At 36.6% G+C, this 23,579-nt stretch overlaps 1 protein-coding gene across 1 annotated transcript in view; it reads left to right on the top strand.

Annotated features, from left to right (window-relative positions):
- LOC129748075 (sialin) overlaps positions 1–23,209 on the top strand; it is a 66,741-nt gene extending 43,532 nt beyond the window's left edge. The window contains exons 2-4 of the mRNA XM_055742547.1: positions 3,022–3,230; positions 21,013–22,083; positions 22,145–23,209. Of these exons, the coding sequence (XP_055598522.1) occupies positions 3,022–3,230; positions 21,013–22,083; positions 22,145–22,354 (1,490 nt within the window). The 3' untranslated portion in view covers positions 22,355–23,209. The remainder of the gene's footprint in view (positions 1–3,021; positions 3,231–21,012; positions 22,084–22,144) is intronic.
- Positions 23,210–23,579: the final 370 nt, after the last annotated feature.

Genomic DNA, 23,579 nt, shown 5'->3' with positions numbered 1-23,579 from the left:
TGGGGAATTCGTTCCGATGACCGTGGTTGGCATCAATGTGATTTTTTTCATTCTTTCTTGTATTGAGGGTGAGGTGAGGTATGGGGATTTTTTTTTATTATCTGACGGGTTTGCGCCGGGGGTCTTCAGATTTTCCCCAAAATTGAAAATTTGGTTCATTTTTGCGACTTAAAAACACATGTATTTTTTCAGATTTCTAACATTTTTATTTTTTGAGTTAGCTTCGGTTAGATTTTTTTGAAAATAAAAAATAACCATTTTTCACAGCTACATAACTCTGTTGTTTCTCAACGGAAATTATAAAATAGCACATCAAAATGCATTGAAATTTTATCAGCTTTCCAAATAGAATAGTTGAAAAAATTTAAATAATGACCTTCAACATAAAAAGTTGTAAATAAACTTTAAATGGCGTCTAAAAGTACCGTCTGCACCACCGAATATTTGGCAAAAAATACCATTGTATAGCTCGATTCATGATGCAACTTTCATCTGAAGACACCAAAGTGGGCCATTAACACCTTGAAAAGTTATGAAAGAAATAATGACAATAAATCTCTTTTTTTTGCATCGAAAACAAACAATGGTTGAACAACTGCACTCACATATGGAGATAGCAAGCACTTCTAACAACATGGAAACAAAAGAACTTATCAAAGCTGGTAAAAACACTATTTTTTCGTCCTTTTCAGACTGCCCTTACTCGCATAACAGTCCCATATGAATTTTCGTCATTTTAGGTCAACATAAGGCTTCAACATAAAAGACTAAAAAAAGAGGTTTTGTTCTAGAAATTTCGAAAAAAAAAATCAATTTGTGGCTGTCCTATATGAAATATACCTGAATAACAGTCCCATATGTGAAATACCACGGATTTGGTTACTTTTCAATGTTTCTTTCGGCGAAATAGTGTTTGGTTTATTGCTTTGAATCATTTAAACATGTTTTTAACTCACTTGATGTCGAATGATGCACACTTGTTTTCGAAGGAAGGTCTGACTTTCTTAGGAATGACTTCCTGAGCGAAAAAATATAGGATGCAATCAAAAATCGTAAAAAGATTCAACTTACAATGTGAAATTCATGATATTTTTTTGCAAAAGTATGTTTCTTTTTCTGACAATTGCATTTAGAAGTTCAAAAATGATCAAATTTAAGTCTTAGAAAGTAGCTTGGTGAGAAAAATATATTTTGTATGGGAGTGTTATGCTAGTAGATTCTAAAAAGGTTTCAAATATGGTCGATTAACAGTCCCATAATTAATAAAAACAGTGCTCTCGACCTTACCAATAACCCAATTTCGAAAATTTCAGGCCTAACGATTTATTATGACAACCTAGAAACGATTTTCGTTTATGCTGAAAGTGGTGGTCACAATTTAAAAATATATTCCAAAACAGAAAAAGCTTATTGTCTCGCTTGCTTATTTTTGTAAATGGGACTGTTATGAAAGAAGGGGCGGTAGAATGTTGCAGCTTAACTGACTTCATGTTATATTCAAAAATCTAATAACGTATTCATTTATACTCAGTTTTGCTCCAGGTCACAACAAGTTATGCACATTTTACTGTCATTTTTAGAAGTTTATGCGCTAAGTTTTGCATCCGTAATTCCCCAGATTTGATTTAAAATGGACGGTGGAACACTGAAGATTCGTGTGTGAGCGATCGAGGTAGCAAAACACTGACGACGAATTATGTTCGTTCTAGTACCTAAAAACTGGGCGAATGTAGAAAACGAATACGGAAAAAGTATCATATTTTCATAATTTTACAGCCTGGGCTGGCCATACTAAGCTCTTTGATTATTTCTACAACATTTGTGCCACTTTTTCATACTTTTTTGATCAATGGGAAAGGATTTTGGTGTCCAGTGCTTAGCTCCCGATATAAAAACTATGTAAAGCACGTCTATAATTAATTTTTTAATCACATTTTTGTGATCCCAAACACAGGGACTGAACCTTCTACTATTGGCATTGATTATGCTTCACAATGATCTTTGATCGAAAAATTAATAAGTTATATAGTATATGACCAGGTTGTAAAAGCAACATTCCCATTATCAGTTATATCACTTAAGCAATACGATACTCAGAATTTTGGTTAAAATTTAAAGTCAGTTTTGCTGCAAACACTTTACAAAGCACGAAAAAGTAGTGTTTTTTATCTGCTTTGATAAGTTCTTTTGTTTCCATGTTGTTAGAAGTGCTTGCTATCTCCATATGTGAGTGCAGTTGTACCACCATTGTTTGTTTTCGATGCAAAAAAAGAGATTTATTATCATTATTTCTTTCATAACTCTTCAAGGTGTTAATGGCCCACTTTGGTGTCTTCAGATGAAAGTTGCATCATAAATCGAGCTATACAATGGTATTTTTTGCCAAATATTCGGTGGTGCAGACGGTACTTTTAGACGCCATTTAAAGTTTATTTACAACTTTTCATGTTGAAGGTCATTATTTAAATTTTTTCAACTATTCTATTTGGAAAGCTGATAAAATTTCAATGCATTTTGATGTGCTATTTCATAATTTCCGTTGAGAAACAACAGAGTTATGTAGCTTTGAAAAATGGTTATTTTTTATTTTCAAAAAATTCTAATCGAAGCTAACTCAAAAAATAAAAATGTTAGAAATCTGAAAAAATACATGTGTTTTTAAGTCGCAAAAATGAACCGAATTTTCGATTTTGGGGAAAATCTGAAGACCCTCGGCGCAAATTGTCAGATAATAAAAAAAAATCCCCGTATGTAAATGTGAAAGGTACCGGCCTAAAATTAGTGCACATTGCATTGGTGCAAGTCGTTTAAAGGGTCAATAAACTTATTCTTGTTGTTTATAGTATACGGATGGACTTTATGCATTCAGAAGACGTTTATATTTTACAAAGTCAATACTTAACACTTAGAGATACTTCGATTGAGTTCAAATTAATCACAAATATACCTGTAAACTTACTTTAAGTTTTTTTTATTATAAATCATAATCTTACAGTTTAATTTTGTTTTTCTTCATTACAGCATTGCTCCCGGCCCGCTACATCTTGGCAGTGCTCGGTTCCATTGGCATGGCCATCATTTACGGGCTTAAGGTGAACCTGAGCGTGGCCATGGTGGCCATGTTGAACCACTCTGCCCTAGCCCACAACGCTCCGATGTCCCATGAGGCGTCACATCAAACGGCTGCGGAACCGGTCTGCCAGGGAGGAAACTCCACCGAAGCCGTCGAGGTAAGGAAGCAAGACAGAAGAGATCTGTGATTCCATTCCATTCGGGTTAAGGTAGTTTGGACTAGGTTTGCCAGTGGAAGAGGTCATGAGGCAGGTTGGCCAGGCACGTCATGTGCAATTTCTGAAACATCTTGCAGGTTCAGGTGAAATCCAGCGGTTTAGGAACCGGATTTCTTTCGACGGACTAAAGAATCCACAAACGAGTTCTTAGAAATAGAGGCACATATCGGCAAAACATGTTTGGAAAACTACGTAGAGCAATCGGTAATAAAAAGATCTCCTTCTTCACAGATCAGTTATGCAAAAATGTAATTGAACAGACATATTTGCACTCGCAGTCGATTGAAATACGATTGCTTGCAAATGTGTTATTTTGACATTTTCAATGTCGGAACGATTTATTTATTTACTTTAGCCAATATTACAGCCAACTTTTTCGAGAAAACGGATTAACGCTCAACCGCTTTTAAGTGTCAATATGACACTATTGGAAGTTGTGATTTTATTCGGATGCATTCCAATTTTTAAAAAATCTTCCATGACCCCCAAAAGATTCCTGAAATCTTTAATTTTCCATCATTACTTTTTTGTGAACGCTCCTTTAAAGCCCAGAACAATACTATATTTGTATATACAGTAGTTTTTCGATTTTATCACTGTTCGATTTTATCAATACTCGCCAAATTCACGCTCGATTTTATCACGGTTATTGTTTCGATTTTATCACGCTTTGTGAGAAATCATTCAGAAACCACTTCCAGGACCTTAATTTTGGTTCAAAGCGTAGAGCGTCTTTGTTCATGGTATTTTTTATGGTTTAAGTTATGGTATATAGGTATTCAATAATATGAAAATGCCATTGAACTGCTTATTTTAGCTATATAGTGTTTGAAATCGTCTTTTGGATTTAAAAACACTTGTAATAATCGACATAAGTATTTTAACGTCACGCGCATGCTAGTTTTGACCAGTGTGCCAAATATTCGTTTCAATCATTGAAAGCCGAAAGCAACACAAGCTCAAAGCCGCGCAACACTTATTCCTGTCACAATGAAGCTTTTCGACTTTCAAGCTCACATGAAGCCATCATTGCTGTCAGTCTTTTCCAATTGAACGAATACTAGCCCGGCTTTCAGTCCAATTGGAATGAAAGCTGGAAACCGCCTTTCAATTTTCGATGACTTTGTGCGCTGTTCATATTCATATTCATTTGAAAGGCAGACATTTTCAGTCATAAAGGATTGAAAGAGCGCCAAGGAAGGCTTGAATACAGCAACAACAACAAACACTATACTGTGTGTGGCGGTGTGAAGGACATGATGCGGTGTATGCCAAATCGATTGCACACAAGATTGTTTTGATGTGTGTTGCTTTCAGTGATTATCTTATGGAATGAAGGATTATTTTGGGATACATATACGTTTATCTTTCAAATTCTAGTTATATTTTATAAACATTTAAAATATGAAAAAAAAAAACACTAAACTAATTTTTGGTTATCTTTCGTTTTGAAAAATAATGATCTCCAAACTATGTCCTCAGTAGGCGACGGATTACGCGATTTCCATTACAGCTATCATATAAAACATCTCGTAGTGCCTATTTATTTTGAACATGGAAGAAAAAAAAAATTCAGGTTGCGAAAATTTTGTTCAAGGACCTGCAAAAATATTCATGAACAAAAATATCAATCATTTTCAATTGAATATGACTGGAGCGGCTTTCAAATGAATTTGAAAGGATTTTGACAGGAAATGAATACGGTAAAAAGCTCCTTTACTTTGAAAGATGCAAGTATGAAAGCTATTTAAATGCCTTGACTTTGACAGTGAGGATGCTGTCAGTTGAGTGAATATTGAGCTTTGACTGTGAAAATTTTGAACACTGGTTTTGACACTTATGCTTGGTTAGCCGCTATAAAAAGTAAACTTTTTTGGTTATGTGAATCAACTAAAGATGTGGATGAATTTAAGCGTTTTTGAAAAGAGATAATTTTCTCTGATTTCTTTGTTGAATTTGTTTATTTGAAAGAATGGCGTGTGAAATCCAGATTGGACAGCCTTTAGTATTGTCTGAATGGATAATTTTGCAAGATCAAAATGAAATTCTGCTAGCTTGGCCTTGAAATAAATAAAAAGGACTAAAATTTCTAATTTTTTACATGTGAAAGACAAAGGATTATCTACCCCCATAAAGCTAATTTCGAGAAACACATTTTAAAAGTCTAAGTTGAGCGAATTTGAAAATATTTTCACGAAGGTAAACTTTCAAGTTATTCAAAGGTGTGATGATTAAAATATTAAAATTTGTAGAAGAAAATTTTTTGATGCATTTTTCTTTGAACTCTTCTTTAAAATCGAGATAAAAGATAACGACTGTTAAATTTCCATGAAAACTAAATAATTTGCTTGATTTTATCAAATGGATATTTTATATTGTTTTATTTCAAGAAAAAATCTCAAAATTGCTATAGAGAAGAACTATTTTATCTGAAGTCGATTTTTTGTGTTTATTGATCTTTGATTATTACATAGTATGATCAAAATTTATTGATACAAAACGTTTCCTCTACAGAAAACATTATAAATTATTGATTAAATACAATAAAAATACTTTTTCCACTTCAATTTTTAGTTTCGCCAAATTCACAGTTTCGCCATATTCACGGTAAAATTTTTTTTGACCGTGATAAAATCGAAAAACTACTGTATTACTGAATGAATGCTGTATAAAGGGAATTCCTGTCGAATTTTAACTTTTTTCTATGTATTCCACTCAGCAAAAAGTTTATTTAAAAAGTTCGAATTTATCTTTACACATTTGAAGCCCTTAAAGCCTGGCAAGAGGGGCTAAAACTGATTTTGAGAAAAAGGCAATGGAAGTTCAAACAGTTCCTCTAAATTCCACAACAATTTATTACGAAAATATTAATGTACAACTACTTTGTGACTAAAAATTAAGCATTAGGCATATTTTCAACAAATAAGCATGGCATGTCTATTTAAGCGATTCCATATTTTCAATATTTGCACATAACCACCTCTGGCTCAAAGGATATACCTTATGCCTTTACCTCTCTGTCCCAAGTATAATTTTCTCAATTGAGCTTAGCTACGTTAAAGCGAATAACAATATTTCGTTAAAAACTTTAACATCTTGACCCATCAAACCTTTAAACGCTTATCAGACAAAAAGTTTTGTCTAATTAATATATTCCATAGTTTAAAACTGTTGACATCATCGCGTTTACGAGACACAATATGAAGGAACATAACGTTTGAAGTTCTTCATATTTTTCTTTTTTTATTGCCAGGGTGTAGGCAGCCAATCTCTATCGATTTTTTTTTTCAATCATCTACTTAAAATAGCAGCTTCTATCCATAGAAAAAGACGGTGAGTTACTTAATTTTTCCAAAAATATATGATGAAAATAAGAAAAGGGGATAAAGTATCCCCATTCTCCCCTACTGTTCTCAAAAACTAATAAAAAATCATTGTCCTTACACACCTGAGACCAAATTACGATTAAAATCATGAATGTAAATTTCTATTATCAATGTTACACAATAAAGTTTCAATCATTATGTACAACAAATCTCGCGTGAGCTTTCGTTACGTCGTATGAAACATTTCAAGAATTCACAGAAAACCGCTGCAAAAGTTACCAAAACAAATAAAAACTTTATATTTCTCATATAGAATATGTTGTTCAGACTACAAATATTGTAAATGAAGTTACGACTAGTTTATGTCAGTTTTTTTTTTATTTTTTTAATAAAACTGTTTGTATAAATTTTGTTTCATCCGACGTAATGAAAGCTCACGCGTCAAATGATGAACGAAAGTCCCCTTTTAAGGTTTTTATTAAATTTCATGATTTTTTTCAAAATCGAAGCAACATCATGAATTTATGCATCTTGAAACTAGAATTCCAAATCGATCACAATTTTAGAAAAAAATGTTCCACTTTAGATCCAACAAAAATTTTCAAATCCTCGCTGTAACAGAATACTCGAGCAGAATTTTATGGCAAAATTATAGCAAATTGTGCTATCATGCCCTGAAAGCCGAGTTTGCTATCATTTTACTTGACATACGGTGGTACACAGCAAAAATGAGAGCTAAAATTTTCATACATGGTTAGCAAAGTGATACCAAATTGAGCTAAAACTGAGACCTTAACTACACCTGATTTTTCGAGATCTTGGAGAGCATAATAATGCCAATATAAGGTATTACATAATTTTCCGGTAGAGCAAATTCTGGAATCATTATACTTTCAAAGCTTTTAGAAAACAAAAAAAAATCGAGGTTAAGATAAGGTCTCGATACAATAAAATTTGGATTGTTTCTCTATTCGTGTTAAAAATTTTGTTATTATTTTTGCTGTGTCTACCATCTTAAGTCATCCAAATTTAAAGCTAAATTCAGGGCGTGATAGCAATATTTGGTCGCTTTTTTTCTACAGAAGTTTGCTCGAGTAACCTTATAGCCTAAAGTTATGCAACGGCTTAGCAATCATATGATATCATCCTGTTACTTATAGTAGATTTTTTATGAACGTGAACATCCATATTATGATATATTGGTTCTCAAAGAATGATGAGCAGACTGTAAAAAATCAAATAAAAATGAAGATTAATTTTATAGTTTTTTGATTTAGAAAAAAATCTGCTAATTGAAAAGCAATTTTGATTTTGTTTTTAACAATATTTTTTTTAAATATGATAATAAACATTTTGAACGATAATTTTAAATTTAAACTATCATTGCTCCAAATTTTTTTTTTCCTGAAATTGCGATCAGTTTGTAATTCTAGTTTCAAGGTTTTATGAGCAAGTATCTATCGATTTTGAAATAAAAATTGATTCAAAACATATCAATTGAACATGAACATGCAGTTTGATATAAAACCTTTTCAATTAAATAAATGTAACAGTCATTTAACAACATTAGATGTTGCACAACACCAAGATTTTGAAAAAAAGAAAATTTTATACTGGATTTTAAACTACGTTGCATGTCTTGATGAATTTTTCAAAATTTTATGTCAATGCTTATTTCAACAATTCATATAACAAAAAAAAAACAAATGTATATATAATATAACACGGCTATTTTTTTATTTTATTTTGCGTTGCTATCATTTCGAACAGCAAAAAAAAAATATATTTTTCCCCAATGCACAACCATTCAAAAATCAATTTTATAATATTCGTCTTTTTTTTTGTTGCACACATCCATTTACAATTTTAAGAATTAATTTAATTTACATGAGTTCAAAGCATTTTAATGTAGAAATTAGTAGCACTGCTATTTTTTCGCACATCACTTTATGTATGTTTAAATTCATCTCCAGAATTCAATATCAATTGTAAATAAATAAATTTGAAAACTGAATTTGAATTATTTGGGGGCTCTGATTCCAAATATTTTTTTTTCTATCAGCTATTGTTTTCCGTACACCCTTTAAAAAAAAGTAAATATTCAACAAAAAAATGTGCGCTTTTTTGGCAAAAGTGTAAAATATTACAAAGGTTTAGAAAATAACGGTTTAAATTAATCGTTATTTTCCCTAAAACTTGAGAAAATTTTACTTCTGAATAAAAGTTATAAAAGTTATAATTTTGTTATTTTTTCCCCTTTACGGGAATTTTCGAAACTATGGTGAACCAAAATGAACCTCAGATATTTTCAAAAGCTTAAGTCAAAACTCCTTGCAGTCTTAGTAAATAGATTAAAATTTCCAGTATCAAATAGTTAACTGATTTAATCTCACTCGCCGACATCGGCTCAGGAGACAACAGACTTGCCAACTGAGCTACATATATCACATGCCCTTTATGTCAGAAATAGTAATAATGATATCTATTCGAACACACACATATAGGATCTCAGTGAAACTTCATGTTTCTTTGAAGAGATCTAATTTACTTAACTCTAAGGCGTACATCTTTCAAGGATATTATGGCTAGCATCTAACAAATGCTAAAACCACCAGACCACAGAAAGAGTACTATATGTGCCGTGATCGGGATTCGATCTCATGGACTCTGGCTTAGAAGACTGGAACGCTATCCTCTAGGCCACGACCGGCGGCTGAATTTCATTCGGCTATTCAATTTTCTAGAAATTGTAAAATTAATTTTTCTAGAGCATTTTATCTCTGAAAGAAGATTATCTAAGCAAAATCTGTATAATTTTTTTCGGGAATTAACCACTTTGTGAAATTCTTCCCTATACTCTGTATCGTTGAATGAATGAAATTGATAGATTCAAAATCATATTTTTCCCGGAGGTAAGCTTCTTTATCAGTTATCAGTGATTGATTTCACTCTAAACTGATTAACTTTAAAACTTCTAAACGCCATATTCTAAAAACCAGAGTTGATAGACACAATCTGAAAAAAAAAATTGAATTCAGGTTGCAAAAATCCTCAGAAATAAGTTTTTAAACCATAGGCACCAAAAATTTGCCTATGTTTAAAATTTTCTCTGATGTATTGAAAGTATCCCGTTATCAGTCGAATATTTTCTCAGCTTCCAGAGTCTGAGTCAGAATCCAGACAAACGCTGAAGTTGAAAATTATGAAGATCTTTTTACATTTTTTTACCAACAAGGCGGGATTTCAAGATTCACCCCAATAATATCGCCGATACTGCTTCTAGCTCATCCACACAATAATAAATTAAATTTCAACTAGAAATCCAGGATGAGATTTAAGGTAGAAATTTCACTCAGAATCTGGAAGTTGTATTATTTCAATTGCAATCGTGTAAGACTCTTCATTAAAGAATAGTTTCAATTATCATAAGTTAACTCTTTATTTGATATTTTTTACTATATTTAAAAATCATACAAAAATTAGAAGTGATGTGTACTTATAAAATACGATTTTTCACATTTTTATGAATGTATGAATGGAAAATGTAGAAGTGTTTGACAATCATTTTTAATTTAATAGCAATTGAAAACAAACACTTTTCTTAAATTTATGGTTTTTTAAACGTAGGGGAGAATGAGGATACTTGATCCCTGGGGATACTTGATTCCTTAGCTATATCTCGAAACTGGAATGTCTTACAAAGATCAAATGTTCTAGAAAAATGTGCCAAAGTGATCAAAATAACAATGCTTGTAGTTTAAAAAAATTTAACAAAATTATTGTTTGAGTAATTGAACTTTGTTTTCACAAAATGTAACTTGAAGATCTTTTTTCATCACTTTAAAATATTCCTTACATGGGAAAATTATGAAAATAATATTTGTTCCAATGTATCAATCGTTCGAGCGTAAAATGAGCTTCATAATGCCATATTTTCAAAGTAATGGAAAAATCTCAACTTTTTTCAGAAAAAGTTTTCTAAAATGTTGATTATGGGTACAATTGATCCCCTAGAGTTGGGTACAATTGATCCCCCTTCCAAACGGCATATTCTTCTTCTGAATTGATCGTTATGATTGCTGATTACGAAATTACTAATATTTATCCAAAAACTAGTAAATATCAAACATTTGTCTGAAGAAAAGAGCAAAAATAATTATTTTTTTCTTGATTTTAATAAATAGCGCCTTTAAGTATGCAATGTTATTAGCGTTGAGACAAAGTTATAGAATTTTCTTCTTATGTCTACTATAAATTGTGAAATGAGAACAAACATGACCATAGTCAATTAACATTCTATCTTGGGGTTTTGTTCGATTTTTATACAAGGATTAGGGCTTCCTGAATAAAAGATCAAGTCTCCTTCAGTAGGGGATCAAGTCTCCCCTAACTTCAGAAAAATCGCAATTTTTTTACTCCCACGAAAATGCTTCTAGTTTATCAACGGGTTCAAGTATCGTTCTAATTTTTGGAGCATAGAAACTTGAAATTACAAGCTGTCAGAAAATGTCAAAGACGGCGAGTTGCTGAATTTTTCCAAAAAGATATGGTGAAAATAAGAAAAGGGGATCAAGTATCCCCACTCTCCCCTATAGTTACAAAATGAGAAAAAAGCTTAGGAAAAGTGATTTAGTTAACTTGTAGATTATTTTTCTCTGCATTTTTTTCTTCGAAAATGTGTGCATTATTTTTATGTGTGAAAAAAATTATAACGAGAGATTCTTTAAAGAGTTCAAAAAGTGAAAACTTTAAACTACCAGATTAACAAATTATGAAATTTTTTTTATCAACATATTTTCGCAGTGCATATTCCTATAGATTCGCAAATTGTTTTATGAAATGATGTATGAGTTGTATAAAAGGATATAAAAATTACTACTACAGATTGTTTTATGAAATGAGTTTATGAGTTGTATAAAACGATATCAAAATTACTATATTGAGAAAATTTTTAAAAATTTTCACTATTTTTCTTTAATTTCATTTTTTTCAAAATACCTCTGATTTTGTTCAATCAATTATCCAGGAAGAGGAGGAGGAACAGTGTGCAGCAAAAATTCAAGATTCATTTGGAACTGCATCCTCTCCCTTCCATTCACTGTCTCAAAATTAACGTTTTTTTTCACCAGATATTGACGTACATTATTATTGACTGATTTTCAAAAATTTGGAAAATCTTTACCACTTTATAGTGGTTTTCCCATGAAGATATTTTTCGACTTAAATTTTTGGGCAATACGTGCGCCATCTATAATGCATACCCGAGGAAGAACCTAAATGGATTAAATTGCTTTAACAAAGGAAAAAAAAAATAAATTTGGTCGAAGTTATAACAAATTTAGCCAAAATATTTGACTTTTTATCACTCCACCACCGTTTTTGCGTAATGGCACGATTTCAAATACAATTTAAACAGCGCATATACTTTGTTGGACCTATTGAAGTACTATACAGGGAAAGATGTCGCATTTGGAGGCAGTCTTCTATGTATTTTTAGCTATTCATCGAATCAATCGTTATAAAAGACTGAGTAATTTGCAGTTACCACAGATCGTTTGCCGCCTCAAGTACTAGAACTAAATTTTTCAATTTTATCTCCTTGTTCATCTCCCAAAAATACAGGCGAGACTCCTCACGAACAGTCCAAATATTTTGGGCACGATTTGACCACCGTATTTTGTTTATTTTACCAATGGGCAGCTTTTCTATCTTGCAGAAATTAATTCAGGCTTATTTATAAGTCAGCTAGACGAACCAGTCAGAAAAAGACTTCTCACAATCCTTTCACATCATGGAATCAACAATCTTCTCTTTTTTCAAATTTAAGCTCACTATTGGGTCCTCTAGGACTTCTTAAACGATTTCTCATGTAAACTTTGGTCGAATAGTTGATTTCCAGCTGTTTTTGGGTCTCCCACTGGGACTTTTCTGGATTTTGTCTGAACTTGATAGATTGTCACCAAATTTTGTACATGTACACATTACCTTAATAGGAAGCTTCACTTAAAACTTAATCTATTTCCATGCATGCATTCAAAAGTTATTCACAAAAAAAAGTGTTGTATTTTTTTTTCGAATAAACTTCTTATGCCATCAACCATTTACTAAATTACTAGCTAGCTCAGAATCTGAGACAAAAATCCGGACAAATTACCCTTTAATACGATACGTTTTCAATTTTGCCAACGATGTGGTTCCTAATCAGCTGCCGTCCATTACTGACCGAATTGTTCGCTCTCAACAAGCAGATATTGATTTATAGCACCCAATCATTTTGATAGGAAGAAAAAACCATATCAGCGCCTCCGCGATTCGGTAACCGAGTTTAGAATTGATAGGAACTGGTATGCGCCATGGATATTTGGGAACTTTCCACATATCAACTGTTCACGGAATCACTCTGAATGGCAATAACCAACTCATTCGATCATATTTCAATTAACACTAATGATGAAGAATGCTCCAAGAATAAACCGGTTGGTGAACCCAAGAATTTTTGGCATCATCTGTTCGCAAAAAAAAACGAAAATTCCCGTGTCAATCAATTGGCGAAACTGCTTCCCGGTTCCATTCAATTGGTTTCACTTTCGTTCGACACATCTGAACTGTAGGATGCTGGTTCTAAAAGATTACTTCTTGAATGGGGCCTCATCATGTGCTTGATTGGGGATACCCAACTTTTCAATTGCAATTTTGCAGTTCTCAAAGTTGTGAACGGGCAAATGCGTTCGATCAATTTGATGCAGCAAATGTTTCGCTGCCCGCCATGTAGATCTTAATTAATCGAGTTTTGATCGGTCAAGTGGATTTGCAGCAGTGATCAGCGAACTGATGATTGATTCGAAATTGCAAACTAATTGACAGTGGGAAAATAAATGAGGACTTGAAGAAAAATTGAGTGAGTTGAAAATGGAAATAGGTGTGCAAATAGGACGTTTGTTGATTCTATGTAATGATCCGAGTGTATGCAGATTGGAAATGATCATTTTTTTTCAGTAAATAAATGGAAACACCGCTAACGGCCAAACAGACAACTTAGCACTGATATCCGTAATTTTTTAACTATTATTAATCTTTATCAGCCGTTGTTATTAACAAATTTAACACAAAACATACCGACACTTTGTATATACCTTTTTATACCACCGGGGGTCAAATGACCCCTAAGACTTTTTCCGCTAAAACTATCTTGTTTCTCAGCCGATTTTTACAAAATTTATAGTTTCGGAAACTTGTAACGTGACTCAAAAATGATTCTCAGACAATATTCAGCTACAATTTTTTATTTTAAAATTATTCATTCTTAGACTGAAATACGAAAAACATGCTTTTGGAAAAAGGCTAGAAGTAAGTTTAAATAGTCGTCAAAAATTTCTGTGTTTCGTGTTTTATGAATCTAAAAATACCAAATACCTATCACAAATAACGTCAACTTACTATTTCACTTTTCAAAACATTTCTATTGTTACTGGAACAGCATTGGCGATTGATTCATTAAAAATTACGTTTTTTACATCACTTTATTATGATTTTTGTGGCCATGATCTTAATAAATTAAAAAAAAATTCGTATGGGCTAAATGTGGATTCTAGCATCAATTCATGAACTAAGTAATTTTTTTTTCGAGCACTGACTGACTTTCAGCTTTTTTCTCAAAGCATGTTTTTCGATTTTTTTTGTCTTAGACTTTGAATAACTTTAAAATAAATTATTGTAGCTGAATATTGTCTGATAATTATATTTGTGTCACGCTATAAGCTTTCCAAAACTCGAAATTTTGTAAAAATCGGCTGAGAAACAAGAAAGTTTTGGCGGAAAAAGTGTTAGGGGTCATTTGATATATTTGAATAGGTATACCACATACGTTTATCGAAATCTACAAAATAAAATAAGAATTATAATGAAAAATTACGTGCATTTTTTAAATAAAAACACTGTTGACGAACCGGAGCCAGCGTCTTCACTTGGTCCCAGTCAAGACTCGCGTCGACAGTTCGTATTTCGACGGCTAGGCTTCGCCGCCACGAGTTTCTGGGTCTGCCTCTTCTTCGATGTCCTTCTGGATTCCATTCAAGCTCCTCTCCGCAAATCTCGTTCTCATCTTTTCGCAACGTGTGCCCAATCCATCTCCACTTACGTTCCCGAATCCAAGATCCAGTTGCCAGGCCACCAAGCGCGGATGATATTTTGCAGGCAGCGGTTTACAAATACTTGCAGTTTTCGCGTCGTCACCGCAATATATGCAACAGCATTTCAGCAGGGATGCAATCGATCCCAGGTGCTTTGTTGGATTCCATGTTTTTCATTGCCGCTTCTATTTCAGCCAGCGAGGACGCTTACTTATTGTTGGCTCTTCGAGCTGCGGGTTCTGTTGGCCATCGCTATTCGTGACTTGGAAGAGTTGTTCAAAGTACTCAGTCCATCGTTTGAGCTGATCTGTTCGATCGATCAATAACTGACCTGCTCGGTCTTTTAGCATCATTCTAGCATTAGTCAGAAATGTCATAACGTAATCGGATATCTCCATTGGCAGCGGCTCTTTCCCTAAAATCGGCTAGGGAGTTTGTCCAGGCTTGTCTTGTCCGACTTCTTGAACGACTGTCCTGCAAAACAGGTGTTCGCTACGAATCCGGTAGAAACAAGACGAGCGGGGGCGCAACGAGCGAGGTGGTTAGACCAAGTGGAGCGTGATCTGGCGAACGTGGGGTGTCCGAGAAATCGGAGAACGGTTGCCATGGACCGAGTGAATTTTAGGAATTATGTTCGTCAAGTTATGTCGTGAGACAGAATACTATGTAAATCAGGCATGTCAAACAGGGGGTTCGCGGGCCGCATTCGGCCCGCGTAGCCCCGTCTTAAATTGTCACAAAAAAAAACACCAATGATTTTTATATAAAATATTATAGCAAAAAAACTAAAACTGAATGTACCGATTTAACTGATTTTGGCTGCGGCCCTCTACGTCATAGAAAATTTTTAATGCGGCCCGCACACCTGAACGAGTTTGACATGCCTGATGTAAATAAATAAATTGTCTCGTCTACAAGCTCGTTTAACAATAAATCACAAACTCTCTTATTTCAAAGTTACTGGTGTTCTTTACATCAATCATTCCCGTAGAGTTTTTAGCTTGAAAATGTCTTAAACGTTCGATTTACTTAATCCAAAAGCCTTAAAATCAGCCAATTGATAAAGTCCGTCAAACGTCTCTACATACTCTTGCCTCATGTGGAACACCCGCTGTTAGGGTAGTAGATCGTAACCCAGTTTCGGTTTCGTACGTCAAGACTCGAGGAAGCTTCTTCGAAAATCGAGTTCTTTCGTACGAAACCGAAACGGGATAACAATCTACTGCCTTAACAGCGGGTGTTCCACAGGGTTCCATACTCGGAATTGTGCTTTGGAATGTCATGTACAATGAGGTGTTAACGATGAAACTACCAGCAGGCGTGCAGATAGTTGGATTTGCTGACGATATCGTGCTCATGATCACCGGCAAAACAATCGAGGAGGTAGAAGACCTTGCAACGGTGTCCGTAGAAAGGGTTGGCATCTGGATGGAGGGAGTTAAGCTTCAGATAGCTCACCATAAAACAGAAGTTCTGCTCGAGACCAATAAGAGAGTTGTGCCGCATATGGAGATTACTGTTGGAGGGCACATGACATCTTCGAAACAGCAGCTGAAATACCTTGGAGTAATGGTCGACAATCGCTTAAGTTTTGGTGCACATGTCAAATACTGTGCATCGAAAGTCATCGATTCATTGGCCTGGATTATGCCGAACTGCCATGGTCCGAAGAGTATCAAGAGACGTCTCCTTGCGAGCGTAGCACTGTCCAAACTACGATACGGTGGAGCGGCCTGGAGCTCCACGATAGAGGTAGAGCGCAACAGATCCAAATTACGCATAGCCATGCGCGTTTCCTGTGCATACAGTACCATATCAGCAGATGCAGATTTTGTCACCGCGGGCATGTTTCCCATCGATATAACTCTGGCGGAAGATATGGAGTGTTACAATGCAAGAGCTGTTATAGAAGTGCGTAAAATTCAACGTGCAGCGTCAATGCTCAAGTGGCAGGGACAATGGGGCGCATCGAACAACGCAAGATGGACGCATAGGCTAATCCCGAGACTTTCAGACTGGGTAAATCGGAAGTATGGAGAGGTCAACTTCTACCTGAAGCAGTTCCTTTCGGGTCATGGGTGCTTTAAGCAATACCTTTATCGGTTTAAGCTTATCAGCTTGCCTTATTGCCCGGAATGCGTAGATACGGACGAATCGGCAGAACATGCTATCTTTGTCTGGCGTGCTATAGTGGCGTGCTTTGTGGCGTGCTATAGTCGACGAAATCTCGCAAATCATGCGCGATTTAATAAGAATCAGGAAAGATGATGAACGGAGAGAGCGAGATAGTCAACCAAATTTGACAAGCTAACGGAAGGTCTTGGGCCTCGTATGACGCTACAATTCAAAAGCAACGCTATCTTAGGGCACGGTATAACCCTAATCTGGACTCATAGGTGTGGTGGGACTTAAAAGGTCTCACGTACTCAGCTACGATCTTTCCTGTAGCAAGCAAAAGGAAGCGGAGATACCATTCGGGGTGGTCGTGACGGAATTCTAGCTTGGTAGTTTCTGAATCGGCCATGCCTTGGCCTCCTGCGGGAGTGGATGTTGTGACGGGCGCGAGTTACTTTGAAAGCGTTACCTAATTAACAAACGTCTCGAAGTCCCCGGGATAGTGGATGCTGTGACGGGCGTGAGTTACTATGAAAGTGTTACCTAACCGGCACACGTCTCGGGGTCTCCCGTACCAGTCTGAAGCTGGCGATAGAGAAAAGGAGAAAGATGACAATGGAGAAATACCAAAAAAAAAACCCTTGCCTCATTACATTTCTCGTCTTCCACCGGAATTATGTAATCATGCACACAATGACAAAAGCTGAAGCTGCATCTGCTAAGATGTTCATTTAGGTATAGAACACTTGCAGGACCATCAGCCAAAGTGCGCTCTGTAATTAGGATCTGTTGTTCTTATATGTAAATACCTTCACCACTCAATGACCACCATGTCTTCGTTCGTAACCGGCTTGATGTCGTGGACTCCTACGTCGTACAGCGTTATTGACCAGTGACCACTGCATTGGTCGATGAGATGGTCAGGACAACCGACAGCCTGTGTGAAATCGGTTTCCAGGTTAACGATCAGTGGCTGGCATCTTTGCTGCTGAAGGGTCTTCCGGCTTACTATGCCCTAATGATAATGGGCATTCAAGCGTCGCGAATGAAGTTGGCGTCCGATGCCATCAAAACGAAGATTCTTCAAAACGTTATGTGGCCATTGACAAACTCTGGTGATGAAGGTACCCTGCACACGAAGCAAAAGTTTCGGCATGCGAAGGGTGTTTCTCGGTCTGATGGTGCTAGAAGACAGAGCGTTTGTTCAACTGCAATCAACCTGGCCATTACGCAGCCAATTGTCCCGAATAACAAGGTTCTTTGAATCCAGAAAGATCGAAGAAAGGCAAGGCATTATTCGCGGTGATGATGGCGAGAGGATTATACGAGTGATTTTTTGATTTGGTGGCCAGTTCCCACATGACCAGGTTGAAGAAGGTCCCATCGAAGTACGCGATGTTCTTCTAGTTCCCGATATAGCAACCAACCTACAGTCTATCAGCAAAATCTGCAACAAAGGGTTGCAAGTAGTGTTCCGAGCAGTCGTTGGGAGATCCTGGATGAAGATGGTGACATAATTGCATCTGGATCCGAGACAAATGGGCTATGGCGGATTAACAAAGGGAAACCGGCTAAAATTCCAGAGGAACTACGGTAGAACTAACGGAATTGTTCTACAGTATGACTCCAAGGCAGCCGAACATGGTCAATCCAGGAGTAGATCATCAAAGCGTTGTTCTGCAGAGTGAACAAAATGTTGAAGCCATACCGGATGTTCACCCAGAAGCTGAATCGATTGTGAAGGAGCCTAACGGTGAAGCCTGACGAGGCGCTCCCACCGCAACTAAAAACAAGACCAACTGATGAGCAGCAAGGGTCGAGGCACAGCGGTAGGGAGCGCGTTTTTCCAGGCAATTATAAAGACTTCATCTGTTTTAATCCTGTTACTGGTCCTGGTTCCTTACAGTTTGGCGACGAGGCCGATCCAACGAGCTACACCGACGCTATGGGGAGTTCGAATCACCATAGCTGGAAGATGGCCACACAGGAAGAAATGAAAGCGCTTGCCGAAAACGAAACCTGGGCGCTCATCCGCCCAGATGGACGCAGTAACAATGTTCTTACAAGGAGAGCTTTCGGAGGACATCTACATGGAACAACCGGAAGGGTTCAACGATAGTTCTTCAAAGGTGTGCAGACTGAAGCGTGCGTTATATGGCCTGAAACAATCCATCAGGTTATGGAACAGCCAGCTGGACGAAGCTTTATACGTTCGAAGCTGGATCCTTGTATGTACTACATTATCCATGAGGCGAGGATGTCGTATATGACAATTTGACAATTTACGTCGACAACTTCTTGATATTCAGCAACGATCAAAAATTGAAGAAGAGACTGAAGTCATTTTTGAACAACCAGTTCAAAATGAAGGACCTAGGAGCAGCGCAGTTTTGCTTGGGACTGCGTATCAAACGGGATCGTCAGGATGGCAAGCTTTACCTCGATCAGCAGCAGTACATCGAAGGCGTACTGAAACGGTTCGACATGCACGAGTCCAAGGCAGTGTACACTTCGTACGATGGAAGCATGAAGCTTGCTGCTCTGCAAACGCTGCTCTTGCAAACGCATAACGTGGTATCTCCGTGGCACCAAAGAAGCTCAACTGGTTTACTCAAAAAACGAAGATCCCAACTCTCGGCTATGCGGATGCCGATAGGGGAGGAGATCCAGATACTCGGAAATCTTCTACCGGATACATATTCCAGAAGATGGAAGGAGCGATATCCTGGAAGGTCACGCGGCAACCGAGTGTGGCATTGTCATCATGCGAAGCTGAGTTTATGGCCCTTTCCCAAGCGACCCAGGAGGGAATCTGGTGGCAGCAGGTTTTGGAAGAAGCCCAAGGGAAGAAGGTGGATACATTGTGGTGTGACAATCAGTCTGTAATCTGCACCGCGAAGCACGAAGACCCACGGTCCAAACACATTTCCATCCGTTATCATTTCGTTAAGGACGTCGTTGAAAAAGGAGACATCAACATCTACTACATCCCCACGAGCCAGCAACCAGCAGATGGATTAACGAAACCCTTGGCTCGGATAAAGCATCAAGATTTCAAAAAGTTGATTGTAATCATAGGTTAAGGAGGAGTGTTGAGTTTATGATAAATTATAGTAACCTTTTAATCCGTTGTCAAGGTAAACAAACTGTATTTAAGCAATATGTTTTTCTGTTGTATGCTGTATTTTTACATCCTATGTAGCGTGGCACAGCCCGTTTGTAGCGAACTATCGCGCATCACAACTTGATCCAAATTTTCTATTTACTAGCTCTAAACTGCTTTTGAATGGACTATTTCAAGGGAGTGAAGGTACAAGTTGAGTAACCGGTACGATTCATTTGGGGAAAGGATGTAGTTTGTCTCCATCGAAAGTACAGTTTATTACTAGTGAATAAAAAGTTTAGCCATTGTGATGTGGAATGTTCCATAGGAGGTGTATAGACGAACCCGCTTTATCTAGACGACATTTTAAGAACGTAACTGCCCAATGCACTCTACCTTCCATATCGTTTCGATATGGTGTCCGGATATTTAAGCAATATGTTTTTCTGTTGGGTATAAAAACGTGCTCAGCAGCAAATAAATTCTATTCTAAATTTCTACTTCAACTAAACTACGCGAGTTTTTATTCCACGCCATTTTACAAGTAATAGCCAGTTATAAACTTTAAATATGGCTTAGGAAATATCCAAGATGAACCACTGCAAGTCACAGCACATCTAGATTGGTGATGCTAATTTTGATTCAAAAGAAAGAAAGTTCTTCAACTTAGAAATGGTAATTACAGGGATTCGTTCAAAGCTACTGTCTTGGTGCAAAAATCTACAAGACGCAATTTCCTAGCTGGATGTTAGGGAAAAGGGGGTAAACTTCAAGGGGTGTTTTTCTTAACTGGCGTATTTCATCACTCGATATGGAAGATGGTAGTTAGTTAGTTAGACATCTATTAATTTCTCCATGACGTCTGATTTCAGAGCAAATAGTGACCCCTTTCCAAGTGAATTTCGTAGGAAGTATTTAAGCGTAACAAAACAAGAACTCATCAAATTAAGTATACTATTACAATGTTATCTAAAACTTCTAGAATCATACTTTTACAATTCATAATGTTTCAAGATAAGTAACAAATTCTCTTTTATTTCTATCCACAGGACGGACCCTTCGCCTGGAGTGAACCGCTGCAGGGAGCCATCCTCAGTTGCTACTTCTGGGGATACTTCGTGTCCCAGATTCCGGGGGCACGTATCGCGGAAAGCGTTTCCGCCAAATGGGTCATGTTCTTCTCGGTGTTCATCAACGTCCTGTGCACCCTGCTGACTCCCATTTCGGCGAACCTGCACTACGGAGCCGTCATTGCGATGCGTATCGGCGAAGGTATCGGAGGAGGTGTCACTTTCCCGTCGATGCACGTGATGTTAGCCTCGTGGGCTCCACCAAATGAACGATCTGTTATGTCGGCTATAGTTTATGCTGGCACTGCTCTGGGAACGGTTATCTCTATGTTGATGGCTGGTGTGTTGGCTGGAACCTTGGGATGGGAGTCAGTATTCTACGTAATGGGTGGACTAAGCTGTCTCTGGTTGCTGTTGTGGGTTTGGTTGATTCAAGATACTCCAAACAAACAAGCTTTGATGAGCCAAGAGGAACGTACCTTCATTACTTCATCGCTCGGTTCAGAAGGTGGACACAGTGGTCCAAAACCAGCCATTCCATGGAAGAAGGTCTTTACCTCGGCACCATTTTACGGAATCTTGATCGCTCATGTCTGCAACAACTGGGGCTGGTACATGTTGCTCATTGAATTGCCGTTCTACATGAAGCAAGTTTTGCAGTTCAACATCAAAGAAAATGCCGTCGTCACCGCCATTCCGTTCTTGACCATGTGGTTCTTCAGTATGGCTCTCAGTAAAACTCTGGATGCCCTTCGTGCTCGGGGAAAGATCAATACAACCATCGCTCGTAAGACCGCTACTTTGATCGCATCCGTCATCCCTATGTGTTGCCTGTTGGCCTTGTGCTACATCGGATGTCAACGAGGTGTTGCGGTGGCTCTGATGACCATCGGCATCACATCCATTGGTGGAATGTTCTGCGGATTCCTGTCAAACCACATTGATATTGCTCCGAACTATGCCGGTACCTTGATGGCCATCACCAACACCGCTGCTACTCTGCCCGGAATCACCGTTCCAATTTTCGTCGGCCAAATTACTCATGGAAATGTAAGATCAAAAACGATAGGACTAGTAAGTCAATTTTATCATTTTACTTTCTATCTTACAGCAAACTATTGGTGCCTGGCGCATTATCTTCTTCGTGACGATTGCTCTTTACATAATCGAGATCCTCGGCTACAGCTTCCTGGGTTCGGGAGAGGAACAACCGTGGAACAAGGGAGACAAACAAAACAATAGTGCGGTAGAAAACGGCGAGGCCGAAGCGACACCACTCAATACTAAAGAATCAAAAACGTACACCCCACAAGACGAGTAAATCATTGCCCTCCGAACTCATTAGAGGAGGACATTTCTTGAACCAAGCATGGGAAAATAGCTGACACCCATGCTCCAAAACGACAAAATCGATATCAGATTATTTGTTTTTAAGAGATTTTATTACCTTTACGACATCAGCTGCTATAAATCATCATATTAATGTTACTTAATTTTGAGAATTTTAGTACTTAGTTATGTAAAGTGTGTACACATTTTGTAATAGGTATGCGGTTCACTCAAAAAAAACTTATCGGATCACAAAAACAAACTTCGGAACAAAAAGAAACTTCTTCCTGCGACAAAAAACCTCCGATTATGCAAATGCTGCCATGCACGAAACAATTAATATTCTTAACAAACTTATTTTTAAAAAATCTCTAAACTGCAACAAGCAATTAAGGATACTTAAGACAAAAGAGACTTAAAACAGAAACAAAATATATAGGCATTTAGATTCATAAAATGGTTTAAAAAATGTTAGATATCTGATAAACAAAAACAAACAAGAAAAGTACTATGTATCTGGAAACATTCGTCAATGCTTTAAATGTGGCACATTGCTAGGAAAATAAAATCTGACTTTGGAAAACTGTGTAAAACCACAGTATAAAGAGAAGGTTAAAACATAAATACGAGTAATGAAGTCCAAATAAATAGACAAAATTTAAAATGATCAACTACCCCCCCGCTTGCGAGAGAATGCATTTGCAACATATAGCATAGCAACATGCTTTACAACCATGTAGAAGTACGAAAAATATACAAGATCGAAACTATGGAAAGTTTGGCTGTGGTGGGGTTCATCAACAAATTAAAGGAAGATCAATAAAAAAACTTCAATGTGAAATAAAAATAAAAAAAAAACTGTTTTATTACCTATTTGCTTTTGATAATTTGCTTTGCTTAAAACACCGACTTGAACGCCGAATACTTTATTTGACGGATTTAAACACTTTTGTCACAAATATAACTCAATAACTGACGGGCTGTAAAATAGGCTTGAACAGTGCCTCAACGTTGGTTCGATTCCAGGAATGTCGGCTAGTAATCGTCGAAGCATTGGATGCCTTTTTGAAGAACACTACAATCGACTAGCGAGCAAGTCTTGGAAGAATCTCGGAAGGGTTGTCGTAATGCAGCTTTTTCCAAATTTAATAATGGTTTATTCGTAACGAGAAGAAATATCAAAATCTGAGATCAGTAAATAACTATTAAAAGATATT

Source organism: Uranotaenia lowii, chromosome 2, assembly GCF_029784155.1.
Source record: "Uranotaenia lowii strain MFRU-FL chromosome 2, ASM2978415v1, whole genome shotgun sequence".
NCBI classification, from domain to species: Eukaryota; Metazoa; Arthropoda; class Insecta; order Diptera; family Culicidae; genus Uranotaenia; species Uranotaenia lowii.
The sequence above is the reverse complement of the archived record's forward strand: the minus strand, read 5'-3'. Positions and strand labels throughout refer to the sequence as shown.